At 40.1% G+C, this 24457-nt stretch overlaps 1 protein-coding gene across 5 annotated transcripts in view; it reads right to left on the bottom strand.

Moving 5' to 3' along the window:
- Window positions 1–24457, bottom strand: part of MCF2L (MCF.2 cell line derived transforming sequence like) — a 382905-nt gene that overhangs the window by 23165 nt on the left and 335283 nt on the right. For all 5 annotated transcript variants that reach the window (XM_036753319.1, XM_036753316.1, XM_036753315.1 and 2 more), the window contains 12 exons: window positions 24078–24194; window positions 23338–23487; window positions 20782–20906; window positions 14934–15048; window positions 11451–11570; window positions 10408–10599; window positions 9601–9792; window positions 8482–8641; window positions 6573–6643; window positions 5726–5802; window positions 3578–3644; window positions 110–225 (listed from right to left, as the gene is read on the bottom strand). In XM_036753319.1, coding sequence (XP_036609214.1) covers window positions 110–225; window positions 3578–3644; window positions 5726–5802; window positions 6573–6643; window positions 8482–8641; window positions 9601–9792; window positions 10408–10599; window positions 11451–11570; window positions 14934–15048; window positions 20782–20906; window positions 23338–23487; window positions 24078–24194 — 1502 coding nt within the window. The remainder of the gene's footprint in view (window positions 1–109; window positions 226–3577; window positions 3645–5725; window positions 5803–6572; window positions 6644–8481; window positions 8642–9600; window positions 9793–10407; window positions 10600–11450; window positions 11571–14933; window positions 15049–20781; window positions 20907–23337; window positions 23488–24077; window positions 24195–24457) is intronic.

The raw sequence follows: 24457 nt of genomic DNA, 5'->3' as shown, positions 1-24457 counted from the left end.
GAACTCCTAACCCTTTTTAATGGAGCAGGGCATTAAGATACATCACTTACTTTAAGGAGAAGAAAAGACAAATGTACTTTCTCAAACGCAGAAGAACAATGCCCCTAACCTGTTATGGAAGTGATAAATCTCCTCCATATTCCCAAATAGGACATCCTTCTTATTTTGGAGGGCTGGTGAGATGAGATGCGTCATTAGAGGATTATCCATCTCTGCAGCATATCCCTAGGGTGCAGAAAGAGGCAGATGAGTGACCCTTAGTTCCATTTATTGTCTGACTCATGAAATTCAGCCAGTAAACAGAGGTCAACATAAATCTTAGGCCAACTGTGGAAAGTCATTTGAGCAGTGTGTATATAGATGGGCAACAAAGAGTTAACATAATGTGGTATTTTATTTTGTTTGCTTTCCGTTTTATTTTTGACACTGGGTCTCCTTTTTTTCACCCAGTCTAGAAATGCAGCAGGCATTGTGCTAAGCTATGGGTATGAAAAAAAAAGAGGCAAAAGACAGGTGTTGCCCTCATGGAGGTGACAATCTAATCGGGGAGACAATAAACAAACAAATGTGTACAAAAAAGCTATATAGAGGATAACTAGGAAATAAGAGGGAAGGCACTGGAATTAAGAGACTGAGAAAGGCTTTCTGAAGAAGATGGGGTTTTGTCTGGGATTTAAAGGAAGCCAGGGAAGGCAGTAGGCATAGAAGATAAGGAGGGAGAGCATTCTGGGCATGGGAGATACCCAGAGAAAATGTTCAAGAGCTGAGGGATGGAGTGTCTTATTGGTGGAACAGCCAGAAGGCCAGTGTCACTGGACTGAAGAGTACACTTAGGGAAGCAGAGTATAATACTGGAAAGGTAGGAGGGGGCTACCTTATGAAGGGCTTTGAATGCCAAACAGAGCATTTTATATTCGATTTTGGAGGCAAAAGTTTATTGAGTAGACCTGTGCTTTAGGAAAATCACTTTGGTGGCTGAATGGGGGATGGATTGGAGCAGGGGGAGACTTGAGGCAGGCAGACCCATAGGCAGGCTGTTGTAATAGTGTAGGTATGAGGTGATGAAGGCCTGCACCAGAGTGGTGGTAACATTAGAGAAGAGGAAGGGGTATATTTGAGAGATATTGTAGAGGGGAAATCAACAGGCTTTGGCAACAGCTTGGATATGGAGCGGGGTTTGAGAGAGTGAGGGGTCCAGAACAATTCTTAGATTGTGAGCCTGAGGGATGGGGAGGCTGGTGTTGCCCCCTACAGTAACAGGGAAGGTAGGAAGAGAGAAAGGTTTAGGGAGAAAGAGAATGAGTCCTGTTCTGGACATGTTGAGCTTAACATATCTATTGGACATCCAGTTTGAGATGTCCGAAAGGTAGTTGGAGATGTGAGATTGGAAGTCAGTAGAGAGATTAGGGCAGAATAGGTAGATCTGAGAATTATCAGCATAGATGTGGTTATTAAATCAATGGGAGCTGATGAGATCACCAGGTGAAGTAGTATAGAGGGAGAAGAGAAGAGGACCCAGGACAGAATCCTGTGGGACACTTTCAGTTAGAAAGTATAACCTAGATGAGGATCCAGTGAAGGAGACAGAAAAGGAGTGGTCAGATAGGTAGGAGGAAAACCAGGAGAAAGTGGTATCTTGAAGACTTAGAAGAATATCAAGGACAGGGTGATGGACAGTATCCTAGCCTGCAGAGAGGTCAAGGAGAATGAGGATTGGGAAAAGGCCACTGGATTTGGCAACTAAGAGATCACTGTTAACTTTGGAGAGGGCAGTTTTGGTGGAATGATAAATTAGGAACCTGGGTTGTAAGGGATAAAGAAGAGAGTGAGAGGAGTGAAAGTGGAGGCACCTATTGTGGATGACTTTTTCAAGACTCACAAGGGGCAGAAGAGATATAGGACAGTAGCTAGAGGTAATGGAAGAATTAAGTAAGGAGTTCTTGGGGATGGGGAGGGGGAATGCAGACATGCTTGTAGGCAGTAGAGAATGAACCAACAGGCAGGCGGGCAGGCAGAGATTGAAAAGATGGGGATAACAGAAGGGGCAATCTATTGGAGAAGATGGGATGGAAGGGGATCACTTGAACAAGTAGAGGGGTTGGCCTTTTAAAGAGTAAGGTCACTTCATCATTTGAAACAGGGTACAGGAGGAGAGAGTGGCAGAAGGCACTTAAGTAATGGGAGATGTGGAAGAAGGGAAAAGAGGGAGGTTATGGTGGATGGTCTCATATTTTTCTGTAAAATATGAGCTAAGTTTCTCAGTTAAGAGGGTGGAAAGTGGGGGATACATGGGAGGATTAAGGAGGGATGACAAGGTTTGGAAGAGCCATTGTGGGGGGTGGGGCAGTGAGTAACAAGGCAGGTACAGTAGAATTGTCTAGCAGCAGTGTAGACCCAGTTGAGGTTGTATAATATAAATCTGTAGTGAACCCAGACAAAATGGTTTCATGATTTTCTCTACCTTCATTTAAGAGCACATTTATAGGAGCTAAGGTGGTGAATGGTGGGAGAGATCCAAGGCTTTGGTTTAGAAGGGCACAAATGGCAAAATGATAAGGGGATAAGGACACAAAAGAGAAGGACAGTGTAGAGTTGAACTGGTTCACCAAGAGGTCAAGATGGGGAAAAGAGGAGAGAGTGGCTAGTGTAGGGGAGATGTCCTGGAGATAATTGAAGGGTCAAGGGTTAGAGGTCACCATGGAGACTGAGTAAAGTGGTAAGGGAATGTAGAGGGAGAGGTGAAAAGCCAATAAATTGTGGTTGGATAAGGGGATTTCCAAATTCTTAAAGATGGAGGTGGTACATTTGTGGGCGATGGCAAGATTATGATCATCTTTGTGTGGGGCTAAAGGTCACAGAAAGTAAGCAGGTTAAGAAACTGTTTTGAGTATTTGAGGGAGAGTCAATATATATGTTGAAGTCCCCTAGTATGAAGGCAGGAGTTGGGGAGGAGAGAAAAATTGCGAGCCAAGTATGGAACTCATTGAGGAAGGAATGGGAGCCACCTGGGGGGGGGGGTGTCTGTAAACAATGGGATTTAATTATGTGATAGATATGAATAACATGAACCTCAAAGGAGGAGGGGTTTCTGAGTGATGGAGGTAAGAAAGAGATCCTGGAAGTAGCAATTTTGGGGAACAAAAAGTAATTCAACTCTCCTGCCTTGGCCAGTGAGCCAGTCCTTAGGTAGCATGGTGGTCCCTCACTCCCAAAGGGCTCACCATATTGGTGCCAGACTTAGTATGGACACCTGATTGGTTTAGCCTTTCTACAACTCAGATCTTCCGAGCTCAAGCAATCCACCAGCCTCAACTTCTCCTGAAAGGAGGTCAGGAGAGCATGTACCACCATGCCTGGTGTACCTTTTTTTTTTAAAGCTAACACACATTACATTTATCTATGAGTGACCCTGAAGATACATATTTGACTGTAACAATGCAGAATATGAACCACTGCCAAAATTTCTTAAGAAGATAAAACTGATAAATAAAAAGCAGGTATTTTCACTATCTAAAATTCTAAGCCCAGCTCAACTCTTGGACACATGGATACAGCTCTACATAATGCATATGCTTACCTCAAGGACACAAAGGAGCTCTTCCACATATGCTCTCTCTGTTTCAATAAGCTCATTCATTACATGCCTGGAAACAAGGAAAAATGTTAATTCCTTATAGGAATGTCCTTTAAAAATGCATGCAAGACAGCTGTTGTTTGAGGACTAAGACTGAGGGGGACCGTGAGCACCCTGTACCTAAACAGCAAGAGACCCCCTGAGGCAGGTAGTTCATAACGTTCTAGGATCCCAAACTGTGGGGAAGCAGTTGTTGGGAAGAGGAGGGATAGTGTGAATGACTGACTCCCAAACCTTGGAGATCTGTGGAATCTTCCCACTTCCTAATTGCATGGGGATACTGAAGAAGTCTTTAGCTCTAATCCCATCCCATCCTAAGGATGAAGAAACAGCATGGCCCAGTGGAAGGAGTGTTACATTTGGAATCAGTGGACCATGGTTCAAATCCCAGCTCTGCAAATTATTATCTGTGAGTCCTTTGGTAAGTCACAACCTATCTGGGCTTCCTCCTCTGCAAATAAGGGAATTGGACTCAATCTCTGAAGTCTTTTCCAGCTTTAAATCTATGACCTTTGCTCAATTAGAAATGTAGGATCAAAAAAAGAGTCTCCTTTACTTTTTGGAGGTTTTTCCAACTGTTCCTATAGGTCTACTATGAGGATTAGGGCCTATAATGGCAAGCAAGGTGGGACTTTTTGCTGTTTTTTTCTTTTGGAGTACTTCTCAGCACTAGGCAATCAAGTGCCTTTGAGTCTTGCCTTTGTTTCAATAACGAGTCTTTGATTGAATCAAGAGTCTTTTGTGACATGCTTAAGTCACAAGAAAGCCTAAGTCACATGAGTTTGAGTCATATGGTTGTGATGCCCTTTGACCCTGAAGAAGCATATATATACTCGGAGGTTAGCATTTTGCTTCGGGGGGCTCACTCATCAGAAGAGTGTTCCTGTGACTTGGCTAGACAAGACTCTGGGTAGCCATTAAGGAGCACCCCTAGCTTTGAAAACCCAGATGTTGGTGCTTCTCTCTCTCTGGTAACTATGTACATATTGCTATGGACAGACGGTTAGAAGCCTTGTCTACTGTCTTGTGTTATCTGCTCTGTTTATGTAATTTCTGCTTGTAATTTCTGTTAGTGTTTTTTCTGAAGTTCAGGATGCTGACTTTTTACCCTGAACTAAGTGAATGATATGCATGTTTAATTAAAGTGAGATTGTAAACTCCTTAAAGTTGCTTTCCTTAGAAAAGTAGATCAAAGAACTTGTGCTAAGAGCCCTCCTGTGTGCTGGTGTTACTGGCCTTACACAACCACAGTAGCTACAAATAACATTGTTGTTACAGGGCCCAAGACTCTAAACTCCAAAACCCAATGGCAAGGTCAACTTGGCAGATCTGTAAATTATTAAGGACTGAATACAATCACTATATGTCTTATGGGAGAATGCCAACAGGGCCTCTGTTAATTTAGGCTTTTTTCCCCTCCAGGGCTGGTAGAGCTGTATCTGATCCTTGGAAATTCCCTCCATTGTGTATGGTTAGAAGCGGGTCCTTTTGACTTTGGCAAAAGCACATTCCTTCCTCCACTAATCCATTCTTTACCACAGGCTTTTCTAGAAAGAGCTTCCCATTAGGGCTCGTGAATTCTGGCTAAATCTCAGGGTAGTTTCAATCCGAAGATCTCTCCTTCCAGAGATTGATTTGATGTCTGGCCAAATGCACAATAACAAGCTGGAGACTGGGTAAGCTGCTGAATCAGTCAAAGGATAGATATCAATGTTGCAGAAACAGGAAGGAAATTACAGATCTAGAAGCTGCAGAAGCAAAGCAATTTTCTAATCAAGGGTCCCAGACAACAGTCTGTTTGTCAGAATTGAGTAACAAGGTGGCATTTTTTTCTACTCTTTTTAGTTTGGCCAGCCCCTGGCTAAGACTTTAGCTCTGAGTCTCCATTCTAGTTGTCTAAGTTCTGTTTCCACACTGGCTTCTGAATTTGATCAGCACCCTTCAGACACCTAGGTCTTAATCCTCTTTTGATTCAGCAGCTTAGCGCAGTTACAAGATTCTGCTGGGACCAAGGCTAGGATCTGCCTGGATATGACCTGCCTTGTCCTGAGCCACTTAGAGACAATCAGCACGGACTGAGGCAACACCCACCTTCGCAATATTGCCAGATTTTCTTCATCATCCATCATTGAGCCACTTCTGCCCTGTTGGATATCACTCATTTCACTCTGAAGCAGAAGAAACAACCAACAAGTAAGAATTGATAAAGTGCCTACTATTGCCAGGCACTACGTAGCATCAAGTTAAAAAAAAGGATATTTTTGGTTTTCTTGCTTTTTTTTTAAGGCACCAAAGCCTATGGCTCACTATTATGTCCCTGTTCTTCTTCCCAAATGATTAAATCTGGAATACTGTTCATGTTGTCCTTACTTAAATAGAGTGAGAAGAATAAGCTGCTAGCCAGTAGACAACTCCGTCACGGCATCTCACTGAAAGCTGGCTAAGTGTTCAGATCACTGATAGATACCCTTGACTACAGGCTCTTAGATGTGACCGTTATCTGAAAAAAGGGGAGGGTTTATTGTTGTTTTATAACATTTACAGATTATTCCTTGGATTGGACTGGGTGGAAATCCTATAAGGACCCAGAAATCTCAACAATGCAAAAGAAGTTTCTTGAAGTAAAGGAAATGCAAAGATCATTGGGGCTGCCTTATTATCATTTATGATAATTACCTAGTTTATTAGGAAGTTCCAGGCCAAACTAACTTCTAGATAAAAGGGTTTGAGGGTGAATGAATGAATGAAAAGCCATTACTATGTGCTGAGTAGTGTGATAAACCCTAGGAACACCCATACAAATGTCAGTTCTTGTCCTCAAGGAGTTTATGTTCTAATAAGGGAAGGCAACACATACTGTGGGAGTGGTAGCCAGGAGAGTCAGGAATCAGTATAGGGTAGAAAAAAAGAATTTTGAAGGGAAATCATCATATGCTACCTTTGCTCTTCTGTAGTTTCCTCTTCTTGGTACATTGCCTTCAGATGCATTCTCAGAACCTCTTCGAAGACCTGGTATGGGAAAACAATGCCTCTTTGATTAAGTAGGATCCTCTGGCCTTTCTCTTCTACCTACCTTTACAACCTGGACCCCCCCTACCTTTCCACTCAGTCTTCTTACACCTCCAACATCGATGTCCTTGCTGTTTCTGGTTCCTTGCTGTCTAGGCCAATATAACCACTAGTGATTAAACAGCTGTGCATTTGGGGGCTACAACACTATTGACATGGTGGGGAAGAAAGAAAAATCAGATTCCTTCTGAGACCTCTAAACCAGGGCCCTTCATCTGTCTTAGGCATGGTAGGGAAGGTTCCTGGTTGTCTTTGGGTTGTTGGCTCATTCCCCATCAGGGCTTCTAGGGCAGAGGAAGGATGGATTGGAATGGGTATGGCTGCGAGCTCCCTTTCTCTTTGATCAAGACTAGCATTCCCTACAAATGAAGCTATAGCCAAAGCCTATGAGTTTTATATATTTCCTCAGCTGATAACCCCTAATTTATCCTGTATATATCTTTTGTTTGTACATAGTTGTGTGTGTCTTGTTTCCCCCATTAAAATATGAGGTCTTGAGAAAAGGGTGTGTTTGTGCCTTTCTTTGAATTCCTAGAATCCCAGCTCAGTGCCTAGAACATAGTAGGTGCTTACTAAATGCTAGCTGACTATGGTGAGAAACTGTGAATGGTGTTGCATCTAGAGAAAGGGGAACAAGCTCCTGACCACCAGAAGTATCATTACGGAGTATGCTATAGGAGGTAAGAGAACACTATGGAAGTGACTTCCACTGGATATCAGGGAAGACTTCATGGAGGAGGGAGCATATCAGTTTGGTTTTGAAAGATGGGTATGATTTCACATCGTAAAATGGGAGAAAGAAGGCATTTCCAATGGGAAGTGGAAAACTTTAAGAGGTGGGTGTGGATAAGATGAGGGGTCTATTTTGGCTGTACTATAGAGTATAAGTAGAGGAGTGATTCAAATGTAGGTTGGAAAGGTAGATTGGAGTTAGGGTGCAGATAGCTTTCAATGTCAGGCTAAGGCGTGGGGCTTTCTCTGGTAGGCATGGGAAACCATTTACACAAATAAGATCCAAGGTATATGTTGGATAGATTGGTCTAAAAGAGATTCAGCAGAACATATTGGGAAGAGAGAAGAACCGGGGGTGGAGGGTGAGACTGATTATAATAGTCCAGGGAAGAGAGAACAAAGACCTTTTCCACTCTGACTCTGGGCATCACTGACTGTGCCCCCTATGCCTGGAGCTCTCTCCCTCCTCATCTCTCCCTCTGGACTTTCTTGGCACCTTTCCAATCCCTTTAAATGTTAGTGCCTTTCCTCTGCTGATTATCTCCAATTTACCCTGTATCTATCCTCTTTGTACATAATTATTTTCACACTGTCTCCCCTATTAGATTGTGAGCTCCATGAGAGTGGGGATTGTCTTATATGTTTCTTTATAACTCCAACAGTGAGCACCAGAGTAGGTGACTAATAAATATTTATTGACTGACTACCCCTAATTTGCCCTGTATATATTTTGTTTGTACATGGGTATTTACATATTGTTTCCCTCCCATTAGACCATTAACTTCTTGGGAGCAGGTACTGTCTTTGGCCTTTCTTTGTAACCCCACTGGGGTGTGGCACATAGTAGGTGTTTAATAAATGCTTGTTGACTGACTTGAAATAAGTATCAGTAGCAATGGAAAAGAGGGGACAGATACTAGAGATTAGTGCTTCCATGTTGTCTTATGTTGTTCTCTGTTGTCTCACGTGCACCCCAAAGCAACTCAAGCAACACTGGAGGAGTCAGCACACTGATTGGATGAATGAACGGTACTTGTATAGCTTACCTGGAGAAGGGCAGGGGGATTTTGTAAACGCTTCTGGTCTTGGTGCCACTGGCTGCACTGGCCGGGTCTGCTTTGCTGCCAGTTTCTTCAGGCTCACCTGTCTCTTCTGGAACATTTCTTCCATGCTCTCTTGTTTTTGAAAGACCTTTTGTACATGCTCCTGAAATGACAGTGCACCAATTATGAACTCCATGGTCACGCTTCTAACGATTGATTCTAAGGATTAGTGTCTCATTAAATGGAAAAAGGAACCATAACTAGGTTATGAAAGCAGAGTAGTTGCCCAAAAATAAACTCCTTAAAAGTAGTATTTTTAAATATTTCTATTATTGTACGAACTCCTGTGATGCACTTCAGGGTGATGTGCCTGAAGGGGGACATTGATAAGCAGGGTGCATATAGAGGATTGTGCTCAAGAGAGTGAGGAGTCTGAAAATGATGTTGTGTAATGAGGTGTTGATAACTGTATATTGTTCATCATTGCCTTCAAATATCTGAAGGGCTCTTATGAGGAAGAAGAGGTGTATGTGTATGCTGTGTCGAGTTTGGAGAGTAGAACCAGGTCCATTTGGGAGGAGCTATTGTGAGGCAGATTTTGAATGAACATAAGGAATATTTTTTTATTTTTAAAATTTGTTTTTGAATAATTGTTTTGTAAGTAGAGCTGACCAAGAATGGGATGAGAGGAATTTACAAAGTAGTGAGCTTCCCATTCCTGGAAACAATCAAGCAGAGCCTAGACAGAAGGTCATCTGTCAGATGTTGTAGACGATAGGCATCCATAGAGAGGAAGACTGGATTTGATAACATCTGAAATCTCTTAAAAATCAAAATCTAAAAGAGAACAGTTTTGAAAGTAATGGATATAATTTATTTCATATATGTATATACATATATATCCGTATCAAGCAGTGTGAAGGGGAGATTGACAATTTCATACTGAATACTCTTCTGCGGTTCTGCCATGTGTGCAAAAATGCTTTTTGTGGTGTTTAAGTACAGAATTTAAAAATTAGGAAATCTCTATTAGGCACTCAGTAGGATAAAAATATATTTTTTAGGTTATGAGAAAATAACCACTCAAAAATTATTTTGTCCATGGTCACATATTAATATTACCTTCAGATCTGGATTGAGAATAGATTCATATTCTTTGTAAACTTTATTTAGCTCCTGGATTTTATTTTTTGCACCCGTGTCTAAAAACTTCTCGATCTCTTGTAGGGCTGACTCAGCTCCATCCTGGGACTGGCATTTGTCCACGGGCTGGGAAGCTAGCAGGTAAATACCTTCATCACACCATTTCATAGACTAGACACATAAAACACAGGATAGGGAAAAGAAAAGAAGATTTCAGTGAAGGGCAGTGGAAGATGTGTGAAATTTGTCATTTTTGTATGCATATTTTCTGCTGAAAACAATTCATCACTGATGTACACACAGCCCACGGAGTGCTTTAGGTTTAGAAATATGACCCAAAACACTGAATCATTTATACTTTTGCCACTACATCCTACATGTTTCTTAGGATGGAAAGTTGTATTTTGAAGTTGAGTGGCTTTTCTTCGGTATTCTATTCTAATGAAGGAAAAATAAACTGTAAACCCAATTAGCAAACAGACTAAAAGATCAGCATCGTGGATCAGCTGCCAACTCTTCTTCTGGTGCCACAACCAGATTTCATAAACACACACAACTAAATTACACAAACACATAAAATATACCAACACATGCCTGCTAGATTCCAAGAGAAAAATTAAGAACTATAGGAAGCCTGGGCACGATGTCATCCTCAAAGAAATATTATTGATACTACTAACAGAACAAAGAAAAGAAATTGGGGGTGTAAAATCACATGCTTAGGCTGTTCTAAGTAAGAGAACATAGTTGGGGAGAACAAGGAGAGGCTTTCATTTCCCAACATACCTTTTCAAGAAGACTATGGAGCTCCAATGACTGGTGGAGAAGATTTCTCCTTCTACCCATCTCAGCTGTGAATTCATCACAGAGGTGCTGGAGTTCATTGCATTTTGGCAAGATGGAGTCCACAGCGTAATGCTTGCTTTGGATCAGCTGGTTACCTTCCAAAGACAAGGCTCTAGCCTTCGCTACAGCTTCCTGAAAAAGGAAGACATAATAAAAAAAATCAATTGGGGCTTATTTGGGTTATATACAACTGGGGAAACTATTTTCATGGCAGGCAAAGCACTGTAATTGGAATGTTATTGGCCAAGATATACGTGTGTCATATTTTTCTTTGCATCTTACCGTGATCATGTGCAATACTACCCGATTCATTTAGCCAGCTAGGAGCAAACTAGTTTACATGTTGGGAAAGGCTAAAACAACATCAAAAGTTCACTTGTTTGGGGTATTTCCACATTATCCTGGTGGAACTTTTTTCTCATTCAATGCTTTATAAAGAAAAATTTTAAATGCATCAATAGCAAATTGTTCAACACACACAAAACCCCAAAGCTCTGATAATATAGGGATAATATAAAACATAGGGAATCCATATGGCAAAAAGGGGAGCTTTTGAAAAAAATCAGTAGCTCACTATTTGTAGCCAGGAAAGCTAAGAGGTGCCATCATGTGTACCTGTACACAGCACTGTTAAGTTTTTGACCTGCTAACTGAAAAGGTAGAGAACCCAGGTAGATGGAGAATCCTTATAGCAAGCCATTTCCTAGTTTGTTTAGAGTCTCTCTTGACAAGATGGCCTTAAGTGATAAAATAATTATATTTATAATAATTATAATTATAAAAGTTAGTTATAAAATCTAGCTGTGCCATTGTAGAAAGGGTCAACATAAAGCCCAAATGACTGTGTCCTAGGCAGCCTCTGTCTCTCCAAAGTGAACTTTGGATAATTGGAACCAGAATGAAACATTTTCCACTAACTAGACACCACCCATACACTTGAACATAAAAAGTTCATTGTGGAACAGACACATCGTATGACTTACATTGGATTTTTCTTCGAAGCTAGCAAGGTCCTTTAGCATGTGTTCCACGTGAGCATAGCTATTTCCCACATCAGTGAAGGCTGATAACCTCTCTGATACAACGTCTAAGATGGCTTTCACCTAAGAGAAAGGGGAATGGATGGGAAGAGAGAGAGAGCAAGGTCACTGTCAGTGAAGGCTGGGATGGAGAGACATCCACTACTATTAACACATTTCAGAGTAATCACATGAAATTATACTTTTCTATGGAAAATTAAGATATAACATAGAGAGATCAGGACAAAGAAAAAGAATTCAAAGAAGATACATCTGTCTGGTGGCATCATAACAAGCTATGTGAGTGTGCCAGAGGGTAGGAAATTCCAAAAAGTCTTCCTTGAGAAAAGTTAAATAAGAATTTATTATTTAACCAAAAAAGTGACTTTTTAACTATTTGCAGAGTACTGTACTTAGATCATAGATTTAACATTGGATGGGACCTTCGAAGCCATTTAATTTACCTGCCTTATGTGCCACAGGCTGGTGAAGAAGATAGAGTGCTCGGCCTGAAGTCAGGAAGACTTATCTTCCTGTGTTCAAATTTGGCCTCAGACACTTACTAGCTATGTGACCCTGGGCAAGTCACTTAACCCCGTTTGCCTTAGTTTCCTCATCTGTAAAATGAGCTGGAGAAGGATATGGCAAACTACTTTAGTATCTTGGCCAAGAAAAGCCCAAATGGGATCACAAAGAGCCAGACATGACTGAACAACAAAAAACATTTTTACAGATGGGGAATTCAGGTTAAGGAATATGGCCAAGGTTATGCAGTGCATTCATATATCATAGGAAGATTTTTCTTAAAAATCAGAAACTGTAACAATAAAAAAAGAGTTTAGTGCAGTACACTAGAAAGAGAACTGAATTTGGAGTCAGAAGGTGTCCATTCAAACCCTGACCCTGCCACCTCTATATCGACAAAGCACCTATATAAATAGGTGTAGGTGGATTGCCCCTGCAATAACTCTCTTCTAAGGGAGCATTTACATAGCATTTTAGAAAGTGCTTCCTACAAAACAACCTTGTGAAGAAGGTATTACAAGGAGGATTATCCTTCTTCTTTTACAGAGAGAGGTGCCATGTTCATAGCTAAGGAGCTGAGTGACTTGCTAAGGAGCTGAGTCAGCATAGAACCGTGGTCTTGTGACTCCCAAAGTTACAGGTCTTCTCATTGCATCATGGTGTCACCAGAAATACTAGGGTGATTCTAGAATCTGAGTTACATTTTAATTCACTCAATTTTCATTTTATTTTTAATTTTCACAAAGAAAAGGTTACAAGCAAAGAAGCTATACTAAGATGCTGAGAGAGGTGATTTTGTTGTCCCCTGAGGTCTGTGCAGTCCTGCAGAACAAAGGAAGGAGTTGGCAGGGTTTTAAAAACTCTCTTGGGATAAAGGCATGAAAGCCTGCTGGAGTGCTGTTAAGCTCTTCTGAGCCCTGGGAGATTCAACTTTTTAATACTTAAGCATTCTTGGTGGTAGGGATAATAAGCATGGGAAGCTTGCTAAAATCAAGAGTTAGCCACTAGAACGTCGTAGTGATTCATTAGACAGCTAAGGATGAAATCAGGGGCTAAAATGAAAATTCTGAGCCCACATTCCTTTCAAATTAAATAACTTTTGTTTTCCTTCTGTGTTTTCACTTGGACTTATTAAGGATGTTGGGAGAGTCTATTTGCTCTCCCTCTTCCCCTGAAGTCTCTTGGAAGCCCTGGCTCCCTTTAAAGCTCAGCTCAAATACCTCCCCCATTACAAGGTACTGCTTGATCCGTTCTTTCCCCCTCAGATACTGGTGCTTCCCTTCAAAATGACTGCATTCATTGTGTATATATTTTGTTTTGAATTATCTGTGCATGTTGCTTCTCCCCCAGTAATTTTGCAAACTCCCTGAGGGTAGAAAACTTTCATTTCTGTCTTTGTATCCCCAGGGCCTAGTACAGGGCTTGGCACTGAATTGGATTGAATTCTGAGTTTCTTGTCCATTAGTTGTTGGTCATATAAACACCTAAAGATGCTGCTTAACCTTGTTTTCTGTAAATGGTTGGAATCGGGGGTGGGGAACCTGCAGCCTCAAGGCCACATGTGACCCTCTAAGTCCTTGGGTGAGGCCTTTTGACTGAGTCCAAGTTTTACAGAACAAATCCTTTTATTAAGGGGATTTGTTCTGTGAAGTTTGGATTCAATCAAAGAGATGCACTCGAGGATGGAGAGGGCCACGTATGGCTTCGAGGCCACAGGTTCCTCACTCCTGGTTGGAATCTTTATCAATGAACACTCCAGGTTACAGTTATAGAAGCTTAGGAACACAGATATAGAATGGGAAAGGACCTTGGATGGCATCTAGTCTAACTCTCTTATTTTACAGGTGAAGTAACTGAGGCCCAGAGAGGTTAAAGGACTTGACCAAGGTCACACAGCTCGTAAGTGAGAAAGCTCAGAGTACTTCCAGGTCAGTCTTCATAAAGTTCTCTTTTTGCTACTTTCTACTTCATACCTGGAGAAGATCTCACAAATACTAGGATTTAGGAGGCCTCTACTGCTTTATATATCAACAAATCAAGAGCATCCCTCATCAAATAAGTTTGATGAAATATTACAGCAAGCTCTAGAACAGTTGTTACATAAGGGTATCCCCAAAAGGCAACCAAAACATAACAAGATTGAAAGTCACTAGTGTTCTCTTTTTCCCCCACCAAATTTAAGATTGTTCCTGCTCACCACCAAATCAAACTGATTTTTTTTACTCAAAATTGGCTTTAAGGCCTTATGCAAATTTGTCCACTACTATTTAGCTTTGAAGGCCCATCTTAAGACCACTTCTTTTATAGATCCTTCCTTTGTCACTCTTAGACTGATGTCCTCCTTAGAACTCTTAAATCATTTACTGCCTGTAACATGTACCCAATCCTCACACAGTATCCCTGGTTTTCTGGTTTGGCCAAATGTGATCTTTCCTTCATTTAAATCCTGAGATCCCTTTCTAGCAGCCTCATCACACTAGGCACTACCTTGTTTTATGGGAGGATTTTTTTTGTCTTTTTAATTCCCCTCTCCTCCTAAAGATCTCCTCTGTTTCCTCTTCAGGGCTCTTGAAGGCTACATCAGCAGAGCCCAAACCCTGGCAGATCTTACAAAATTTAAAAGACTTGGAGTCAAAGGCATAGCAATAGACTGTGTGTCTACCATGCAAGGACCAGCCTAGCTAAGTGTGGAGAGTGTCATCACCAGAAGATGGACCACCAAGGGATGGTGTATGTATGTGTGTGTGCGTGTATGTGAGTGGGGAGGCCACAGTGACTCATGAAGACTGCCTACTAAGGTGTAGAGAAGACAAAGTATGTAGTTATGGATGGGAAACCTAGAAACTTAGAGGATTCCACCTTGACAACTACATTATTTAGGAGCACACCTCAAGTTTCATTGGAGTTCTTTTGGCCACTCACCTCTCGAAAATTCTGCTCAAAATTCCGGAGCTGTAGACACTGTTCAAGTTTCTGCTGATGCTTAGCCCAAAATTCATCAAAAGCAGATTCTGTTTCACCCAGCTGATCCAGAAGCCTAAAAGGAAGGGCAAGAATCATTCCACACTATATATATGTATCAGACAATGACAAATTCTCCCTCAGAGGTAAATCATTTGCCTTCTTTTTCATTTGACATGGGGAGATAGAAGACTTCGTACCAAGGAGAAAGTCAATCCTAGCAAAATAACATATTTGACTCGTACTATAGAAGTGCCAACTATTTTATTTCTATTACATGGCTTTTAACAGTTCCCTAAGGTTTTAATTTAGTCATAAAAACATAGATTTAATGAACTGATGCAAAGTGAAGCGAGCAGAACCAGGAGAACATTGTACACAGTAATGGTAACATTGTGCAATGATCAACTATGAATGACTTAGCTTTTCTCAGAAATACAATGATCCAAGACAATTACAAAGGCCTCATGATGCAAACGCTATCCACCTCTAGAGAAAGAACTGATGGACTCTGAATACAAATTGAAGCATATTATTTTCACTTTTTTTGGTGTTTTTTTTTCTTTTGGTCTATTTCTTCTTTCACAACTATGACTAATACGGAAATATGTTCTACATGACTGTACATATATAACCTGTACCAAATTGCTTGTCATTTTAGGAAGAGGGGAGGGAGGAAGGGAAAAAAATTTGGAACTCAGAATTTTGTAAAAATGAGTGCTCAAATTTTCTTTACATGTAATTAGAAAAAATGCTATTTAAAAAAACAACAATGCAGATTTAGATCTGGAATGGACCTTAGGGGTCCCTTTCTGATCTTGATTCCATAGAAACAATTTAGTCATACATTGTCCTCCTTGCTTACTTCATCTGTCCCATTTGCTTTTTGACAGCCACACCTTGTCAAATCCCAGCTCTGAGTTACCATGCTAGCCATCTTCTCTGATCCTTCATACATGCTGCTGACCATTACTGGATGAGGTCAGTATGGTCCACTGGGTGCACCATACATTCATGTTTTCTAATCTTAACTGGGCCTTCATCACTATAGGCAAGTCTTTTAATTCTTCACTGACATTCCGTTACATTCCCCACAACTGTTCCAAAACTCTTCTTCTCTCAAGACTCCTACACCATTTCTATCTTCTCTGTCCATAGAGACACCTCCTACTTTACTGAGAAAAGAGGTCATATATGTAATGGCAAGCAAAATGGGACTTTTCGCTGTTCTTTGTTTGAATGGGGCAGGTACGATGGGATCTTTTTTGTATTGGAGTGTTTCTCAGCACTAAGACAATTGACAGTCATTGAATTGCATATGATGTGGTGCTGGTGGTTGGAGATTTCCCACACTGATTTCTCACACTCTAAATGGTGCCCCAGGGCCCTGAGACAGGTATATAAGATCTGAGATTGGTGTTTGACTTCTGGGGCTCACTCATGAAAGGAGTGTTGAGACTCTGGGCAAACCATTGTGACTGCCCCCCGGTTTTGCTAACCCAGACCCATCGGTTCTTCTCTGGTAATTATGTATTGTGATTTGATCAGACAAGGTCTGTCTGTTGATGTTTGTAATTTCTGTTTGTATTTACCTTGCAGTTCAGGAGGCTGATCTTTTCCCCCTGAACTAAGTGAATGATATCTGTATGTTTGATTAAACTGACATTATTAACCCCTTAAAGTTGCTTTCCTTAGAAAAGCAGATCAAAGAACCTGTGCTGGCAGCTCTTGTTGCTGATTCTGTTGGGGGTTTAAGACCCCCCACAGCTGCTGCTAGCTACATTGGTGCTACAATATATCACAATCTTTCTTTTCTCCCTTATCCTACTTTATGATGCCTCTAGATTGTCTTCCATTTTCTCTTTGTTACATTCCCTTACAAAGAAAGGGCCCTCCTTTGTGCCGTGCTTAACTTCTGTACTTGTGCCCTTGGTCCCATCCTCTTCTGTTTCTTCTGGGAGCTCCTTCAATCATCTCTGTTCTCTCTCTAATTTTTAGTCTTGTCCTATTGTCTCTTTTCCTCTACAAACATGCCCAATATTTCCTCCATCCTGAAGAAGTCTTCACCTGATCTTACCATCCCCTCAATCTATTATCCCACCTTTCGCTTTCCTTTTACAACCAAACTCCCAGGTGGAGGGAAAAGACAAAGAAACTATCTAGGCTCATGGCCAATACTTCCTCTTCTCCCACTCACTGTTCAGTCCTTTGCAATCTGTCTCCTGATCTCACCACTGGACTGAAACTGCTCTCTCCAAGACTAGCAATATTTATTTCATTGCTAAATCTGAAAGTTCTGTCTCAATCATCATCCTTCTTGACCCGTCTGTTGCATATGACAATGTTACTGTCCTCCATGCCTAGATTCTCCTCTTTCCTCATCTCTGCCTGACTTTTCTGGCTTGCTTTTCTCTGATAAAATCCTACCTTCTGCAAGATGCCTTTCTCTATCTCCCTCAATATTAGTGCCTTCTCTCTGAGAATCTCCAGTTCTTCCTATATATGTGTGTATGTATGTATGTATACATACATACATACACACATGCATATATATATATATGTAGATTGCTTGTACATTGTTTGTTTTCATGTTGTCTCTCGCATCATACTGTGAGGTCCTTTCTTTTGCCCTTCTCCAGCATTTAGCACAGTGAGTAGTAAATAGTAGATGCTTAATAAATGCTTACTGATTGACTTTTAGCCACCTCTTCATCCTGTATACCATCTATTCTTTGAGTTTTAGGGACATTCTTCTCTCTTGCTTCTTCTCCTATTTATCTGACTTCTCCTCAGTCTCCTTTACAATCTTTATGAAGCCCCCTAAGCGTAGGTGTGATGCCTCTCAGATCTATATATTTAGCCCCCATCTCCTGATCTCTAGTCCTGCCTCATCAACTATTAGAAAATTCGAAGTGGATAAATATCCCATAGGCATATCATACTTAACACATCCAAAACCAAGGTTATTCCTCTTCCATTGTAATTATTTCTCTTTTTACCTTGCCTATTTCAATTGAGGGTACCACTATCCTTTTGGACACCCTAATTCACATTTTTCAGCATCATTCTCACATCTTCCTTCTTTGTTTTAGGTTTTTCATTCTTATTCAACCCACTGACAAGTCTTCTTGCATCTACAGCTATAACATGTCTTGAATCTGTCTCCTCTCCACTCACGGCCTCTACCCTGAATAACTGAGTTTTTCTCACTTTCATCTGGACTACTCAAACAAGTCCCTAATTGGACTCCTGGCTTTCAGCTTCTCCTTCTTCTCCTCTCGTCTCCATATGGTTGCCAAAATAATCTTCCTAGAGCACACGTCTGACCACATCACTCCTGCACTCCTCAAGAACCTCTAGTAGTCTCCTAGTGACCTACGGATAATACAGTCGCCTCAGCTTGGTATCTAATTTCATTCACATCCTGGCTCAGGACAACTTTTCCAGACATACTCCATATTGCTCTGCTTCACACACTCTACGTTCCTTCTATCTGTTACCTGAAACTCTGTGTGCCTTTGTCCAGGTCACCCTCTGGGTCTGGAGGATGCTTAGCTTCCTTCAATGCTCAGTTTCTCCTATGGCAAGTCTTTCCTAATACCTTTTCTAAAATTATTGTGGATAAACGTCTCTGGTTAGGTGCAATATTCTCCTTAATATTATGTAAACTCCCTGAGGGAAGCAATTTTTATCCCCAGCACTTAATAAAGTACCTTGATCAAGACAGATGCTTAATAGATTCTCCTTGGATTAGAATGAATTGGATCCAGGAAGTCCTCTGCTAGCAGTTTTCATTCTGTTCCTATCCCTGGTATCTACCATTTGGTTCTGGTTAAAGGACATCAGAATCTACTCTGTTGCCTGTGGGAAGCTGATTTTTCAAAGCAAGCATACAAATGACCTGGCATAGAAAAATCTAAGATCTAAAGAAACTTCTAGGCCCTGATGGCAATAGATTAATAAGATTATTGGTTATATAATAACAACTCACATTTACATAGGATCATAGGTGAAGACCTGGGCCCTTTGGAAGTCATCTGAACCTGTGGTGTTAAACTCAAATAAAACCTGGAATCAGGAAGACCTGAGTTCAAATCTTGCCTCTTATAATTATTAGCTACAAAACCTTGGGCAACTCACTTAATTTCCCTTTGCCTCGGTTTCCTCATTCATAAAATGAATATAATAATAAGCATCTACCTCCCAGGATTGTTGTAAGATTAAAATAAGATTATATTTGCAAAGCATGTCATAACCTTAAAGTGCTATAGAAATACTAGGTCAAATTATATTTACATTATGTTAAGCCACATTATTTTATGTTGTGGTAAAGGGCCTTGAGCCTGTGTTCAAAGAACTAAGAGAGCAACATAGTACAGTGAGAAGACCTTTATGAACTGATGCAGAATGAAGTAATTGGAACAAGGAGAAGGATTTGTACAATGAGAGCATTGTGGAGAAAAACAACTTTGAAAGCCTTAGAACTCTGGTCAATGCAATGATAACCAACTAGTCCAATTGGTCCATTCAGTCCAATTAGAATGAAGGTTAACATATTACTCACCTTCTGCCAGAAAGAAGTTGACCTGAAAATGCATGCTCAATATGGGAAAATTTATTTTGCTAGGTTATGCATATTTATGATGAAGACTTTGTTTTTTGTTTAGTTTCATGCTGGATGATGGGAGGGATAGATTATAAATGTGGGTACAAAAAAAAGTTTTATTTTAAAGCATGTTGACTTAGAAAACCGCAAATTAACATTATTTATGTCATATTGTACTTTTAAAATTTATTTTATTAAACATTTCCCAATTACATTTTAATCTGGTTCTGGATAAACTTGAGAATTTTTCATCCTGTAGCAAGTTTGACATTTCTGATATCCTCTAACTTATAAATGGTAATTAGTAGTGTCCAAAGCATTTACTTGATATGGTTTGCCCACAGTTGAAAAGCTAGTAGGGGATAAAATGTACATTTTCTGACTCTTAATCCCATGCCCTAATATATCATGTCCCTTCTCAATTTAAAACATTTAACTATTAAAAGTGTGAGATGGCTGTTGACCTAGAAACCCCCCCTAGAAATGACTCCCTTTCTAAATGTTTCCCTTTCTATTAACTGAAAAAAATCTATGTATCTCCTACTCTAAAGGGATACTACAAGTACAAAGAAGAAAGTAAATGTAAAAATACTTTGAAAGGAGAGGGTACAGTAAACTAAGACATTATTTTTATTAATATTTGGCATCATAAAGAATTCTCCCAGCTTTGCAATTTAGTGTTTTCCATTTCAGGGAATATCGTGAACTACAAAAGGAAGTCTCCTTTGGTGTTCAGAGGGATAAGTGCCTAGAATTTCATAAAATCATAGATTGTAGAGCTAGAAGTGACTTTGGGAAAAATGCACTCCAATCTCTTCATTTTATAAGTGAAAGCATTGAAGCTCAGAGAGATTCAGTGGATTGCTCAGTCACTGCTAGTTACATTCAGCATGGAGACTAGAATCCATTTTTCTGGATCATTCCCAGTTTGCTATACTTTACCACTGCGCAATTTTGCCTCTGTTTACCTGGTTACTCAATCAGTATTTAGTTTCCTTTGCAAATGTGAACACCCTTCCAAAAATCTCTTGAATTCAAAGTAAAACTTGACCATGTATATTTGTTATAAGGTTTTGTTTTTTCGCAGTTGGTGAAGGAAGGGAGTTGAGAGGGAAAGAGATTAAATGCTTGTCAATTAGAATAGAAATTATTAAAGAAGAAAAGAAAGCAAAACACCCGCAAACATTTCACGGTTCCTCTCACCTTTGCACTGTGGTCTGATTGTCAAGCTGATCTTGATTCAGGTTGTACTCAGGATTCTTGGCCAGTGGCTCCCTAATGCTTTCAAGGATAGTGTGCCCCTCTTTTAATGCTAACATCATATCTTCCTGTGGAAAGACAACAGCTCGTTCAAATTTGCTCTTTGGTGTTTTAGAGATTCATCATTCAATAAATAATAAATCATTAGAAACTATACTATTAGCTAAGTTGTCTGAAAAGGTTGATTTAAAGAGTATGTGGAAAGAGAGAAGGAAAAATAAATTATAAAGGATGGTGAGGATAATATTGGTATAGAGGAAACTGACAAAGAAATTACCTATTTGAATAATTTTACAGCACCATTGAATTTTCAGAACCAGAAAGGATTGTAGAGGTTAACTGGCCCCACTCTCTCATTTACTTATGAGAAAACTTTCAAGCTCAGAGGAATTAAATGACTTGCTCAATATTACACAACCAGTGAAGGCGAAAGCCAGGACTAGGTTATAGGGCAATCAATCAACAAGCACTTATTAAGTGCCTACTATGTGCCAGCTTCTTTTTGTTATTCAGTTGTTTTTCAGTCATGTCTCACTCTGTGACCCCATTTGGCGTTTTCTTGGCAGAGATATTGGAGTGGTTTGCCATTTCTTTCTCCAGATGAGGCACTGAATTAAAAAGGGTTCAGTGACTTGCCTACAGTCACACAACTAGTAAGTGTCTGAGGCCAGATTTGAACTTTGGAAGATGATTCTTCCAGATTCCAAGCTCACTGTTCTATCCACTAACCTAGTGGCCCCCAGGTTATCATATTAATAACACAATAAAAAACAAGAAATTTTTTTTTTAGAGATTATCAAAGGTAATCTTCTAATTTTTATTATGGAAATGAAGTTACTTGACAAAGGTCATACAACTAGGTAGGTGGCTAGGTAGCACAGCGGATAGAGTCAGGAAGAGCTGAGTTCAAATCCAGTCTTAGCTTTGTGACCCTCGGCAAAAATTGCTTATTCTTTGCTTGCCTCAGTTTCCTCACTTGTAAAATAGGGATAATAAGAGCCCCCATCTCTTACGGGTTGCGAGTTTCAAATGCGATAGTATTTGTAAAGTGCTTAGCACAGTGCCTGGCACATAGTAGGTGCTTAATAAATAATTATTTCATTCCTTCCTAGTGGCAAAGCTAGAACTAGAGTCCGGGTTTAATAGCTAAAGAAGATACAGTTGTGTGGCTAGAAAGACCCTTGAGTGCGGTAAATCAACTGTGTCCTATGAGCAGTTAAGGCAATCTATGTGAAGCTCTGGTTGGCATAAATACATACTCAAATTTTTTTTCTGGAGAGCAAAAAGCTAGTATAAATATACTGGAAAGCCAGGCACCTCCTACAAGTTCAGCTCTAGGGAGTATTTTCCCTTGACGTTTCCATAAAAAAAAAAAACAAGTTGGGGGCGGGGGAAGGAATTATGTGAGCATCTGGATGATGATAATACCAGTTCACATTTATATGGTGCTTTGAGATTTACAAAGCACTTTCTTTGCAACAATACTGTGAAGTAGCTCATGCAAGTAATTTTTTAACCTGGCTTGTAATCTTATTGGTGGCAGAATATTTGAAAAGAAGTACTCTCAGTCTAGATTTTACTTTTTTTTTCAATGTACAATCCTAAAGAGTTGTATGGGACATAGAGGTTATCTTGTCCTCATTTATTAACACTCACTCAGCCAGAGTTACACATCACTTAGTGGTAAAGAAGACAGGGTGTCTAACAAAAGTTCCTTCAGTAATTTCTTTCTAATCAGAGCAAGCTATTAGTTTAAGCTAGATAGGGCTGCATGTTTGGTGACTTATGAGTATATCCTCTTTAGAAAAGCCTCTACCAAGAGAAATGACTGCTGTTTCAAAGCAAAAAATTTAGCCAGTGTGTAGGAGTAGGCTTATGATGAGGAAAAAAAAGGAATTTATACAAAGTGGGGAGAGGAAGACATCCCGAGAGGAAATCAGTAAGTAAACACGGTAAGATTAAGAGCCTTGGATTTCTGGAATTGGTACAAAACACAATGTCCCTACCTGCCTGTCTAATCTCTGCCTTAAGATACTATAGGAATCTCAGCTTTAAAATTTCCTGGTAAACATCAGATTGACCAATAGACTCAGTTACCACCAGCATGACTCACTTTGCTGAGAGATATCTTTAAAGCCTAATTCATAATTCTGTGCCGATCTCATCATTACTCAGTGATGCAAAGGATTTATTACCCACATTTGAAGCCACCACAAGAACACGTTTCAATCTGCATTCTACTAAGGCTGTCCTTTTTATATCAGAGATAAAAAATGTGCTTTTTATGTTAGAAATAAATGTGAACCCCCAGTCTCCAAACTTGGAAAGCTAATGAGCAGTAGCCACTCATTAAGAGTGGTTTTTGAAGCATGTTTCAGCCTCATACTTGGTATAATCAAGAAAACCATGCTCTTTTCCTCTTGGAAATTTCTCTTTAATGATCAGAGCCCTTTCGTGTTTAACCTCAGCAAGCTTTGCCCCTTCCCATCCTTCACTTACCTTCATTTTGCCTTTCTTCTCTGTGTGTGCTGAAAGAATGGAGCTGGTTGATTGTACATCATTAGGTAATTCTGTCTCAGCCAGTTCTGTCCCAAAGGACTGGAGCATTTGAGCTGTTTGCTTAACCATTAGGGCGAAACTTTCAATAGCCTTTTGAAATAAAGAGGAGGAAAAAGGCTACATCAAATATCCTATGCACACAACACGGCTGCTGTTTTAAAATGAGACCTAGGTCTCATGACAGCCAACAAATTAAATATCACCTCATTCTAAAAGTAAAAGATTTCAAAGAAAATCTAAGCAACAGTATGCTCATAGACAAGTACCTTCACCATTCGTTCCTTGACTGCATGCTTTTTTTTTTTCCGGATTCAGATCAGACACACTTTTAACATAATCTCAAAATTCAGAGCAATTCTGTACTTGACTTCTCTCCTTCTCTCTCCTAGGAGCAGAATGACCACGTGTGTGCTCACACACTCACACACACACACCACAACAACACAGCCTTTTGCCTTTAAGCCTGCAGAAAACCACTCCCAAACTTATTACTCATATTATTTCTTTAAGATGACTAAGTTCCATTGAGACCATCTCCTCATTCTTTGGAAGTAAACTTTTGCTAACATGAACATGTTTGGGGAAACTTCATGCCATGATGCAGAAGCAGGACTATACTGCGAGCAGTTTTCCTTTCCTTTCCTCCTGACCATGAAAAGATAACCGGAAAGGTCACTTACTGTGCGGTGAGATAGCCACCTGCTATGACAGTAGTCCAGGGTCCCACCAAGATCTTCTGTTAGCTGTGTTTTGTCAATATAACTCTGCAATTCTGGTACTGAACTGAGCATTATGATCTAGAAAAAAGGAAACAAAGCAAAACCCACAAATAGAACATCCACGTATAGAGCTGACACAGTAATCTATCAGGGGAAAACGTCTTCATTGTTGCAAAGGACATGGTTGGTGAAAATAATAGCTGTTAGGTTTGAGAAAGGTCGATTTACATGTACCCATTGCAGAGGAAAATGGTACGGTTTTATCAGGTACCAATTAGTGTCTATACGACACCCCAAATGTGAGCTAAATAATGCATAATAGGTCTGGCAGATGTTATCTT

Source organism: Trichosurus vulpecula, chromosome 4, assembly GCF_011100635.1.
Source record: "Trichosurus vulpecula isolate mTriVul1 chromosome 4, mTriVul1.pri, whole genome shotgun sequence".
NCBI lineage: Eukaryota > Metazoa > Chordata > Mammalia > Diprotodontia > Phalangeridae > Trichosurus > Trichosurus vulpecula.
Note: the sequence above shows the minus strand (reverse complement) of the source record. Positions and strands in the feature narration are given on the sequence as shown.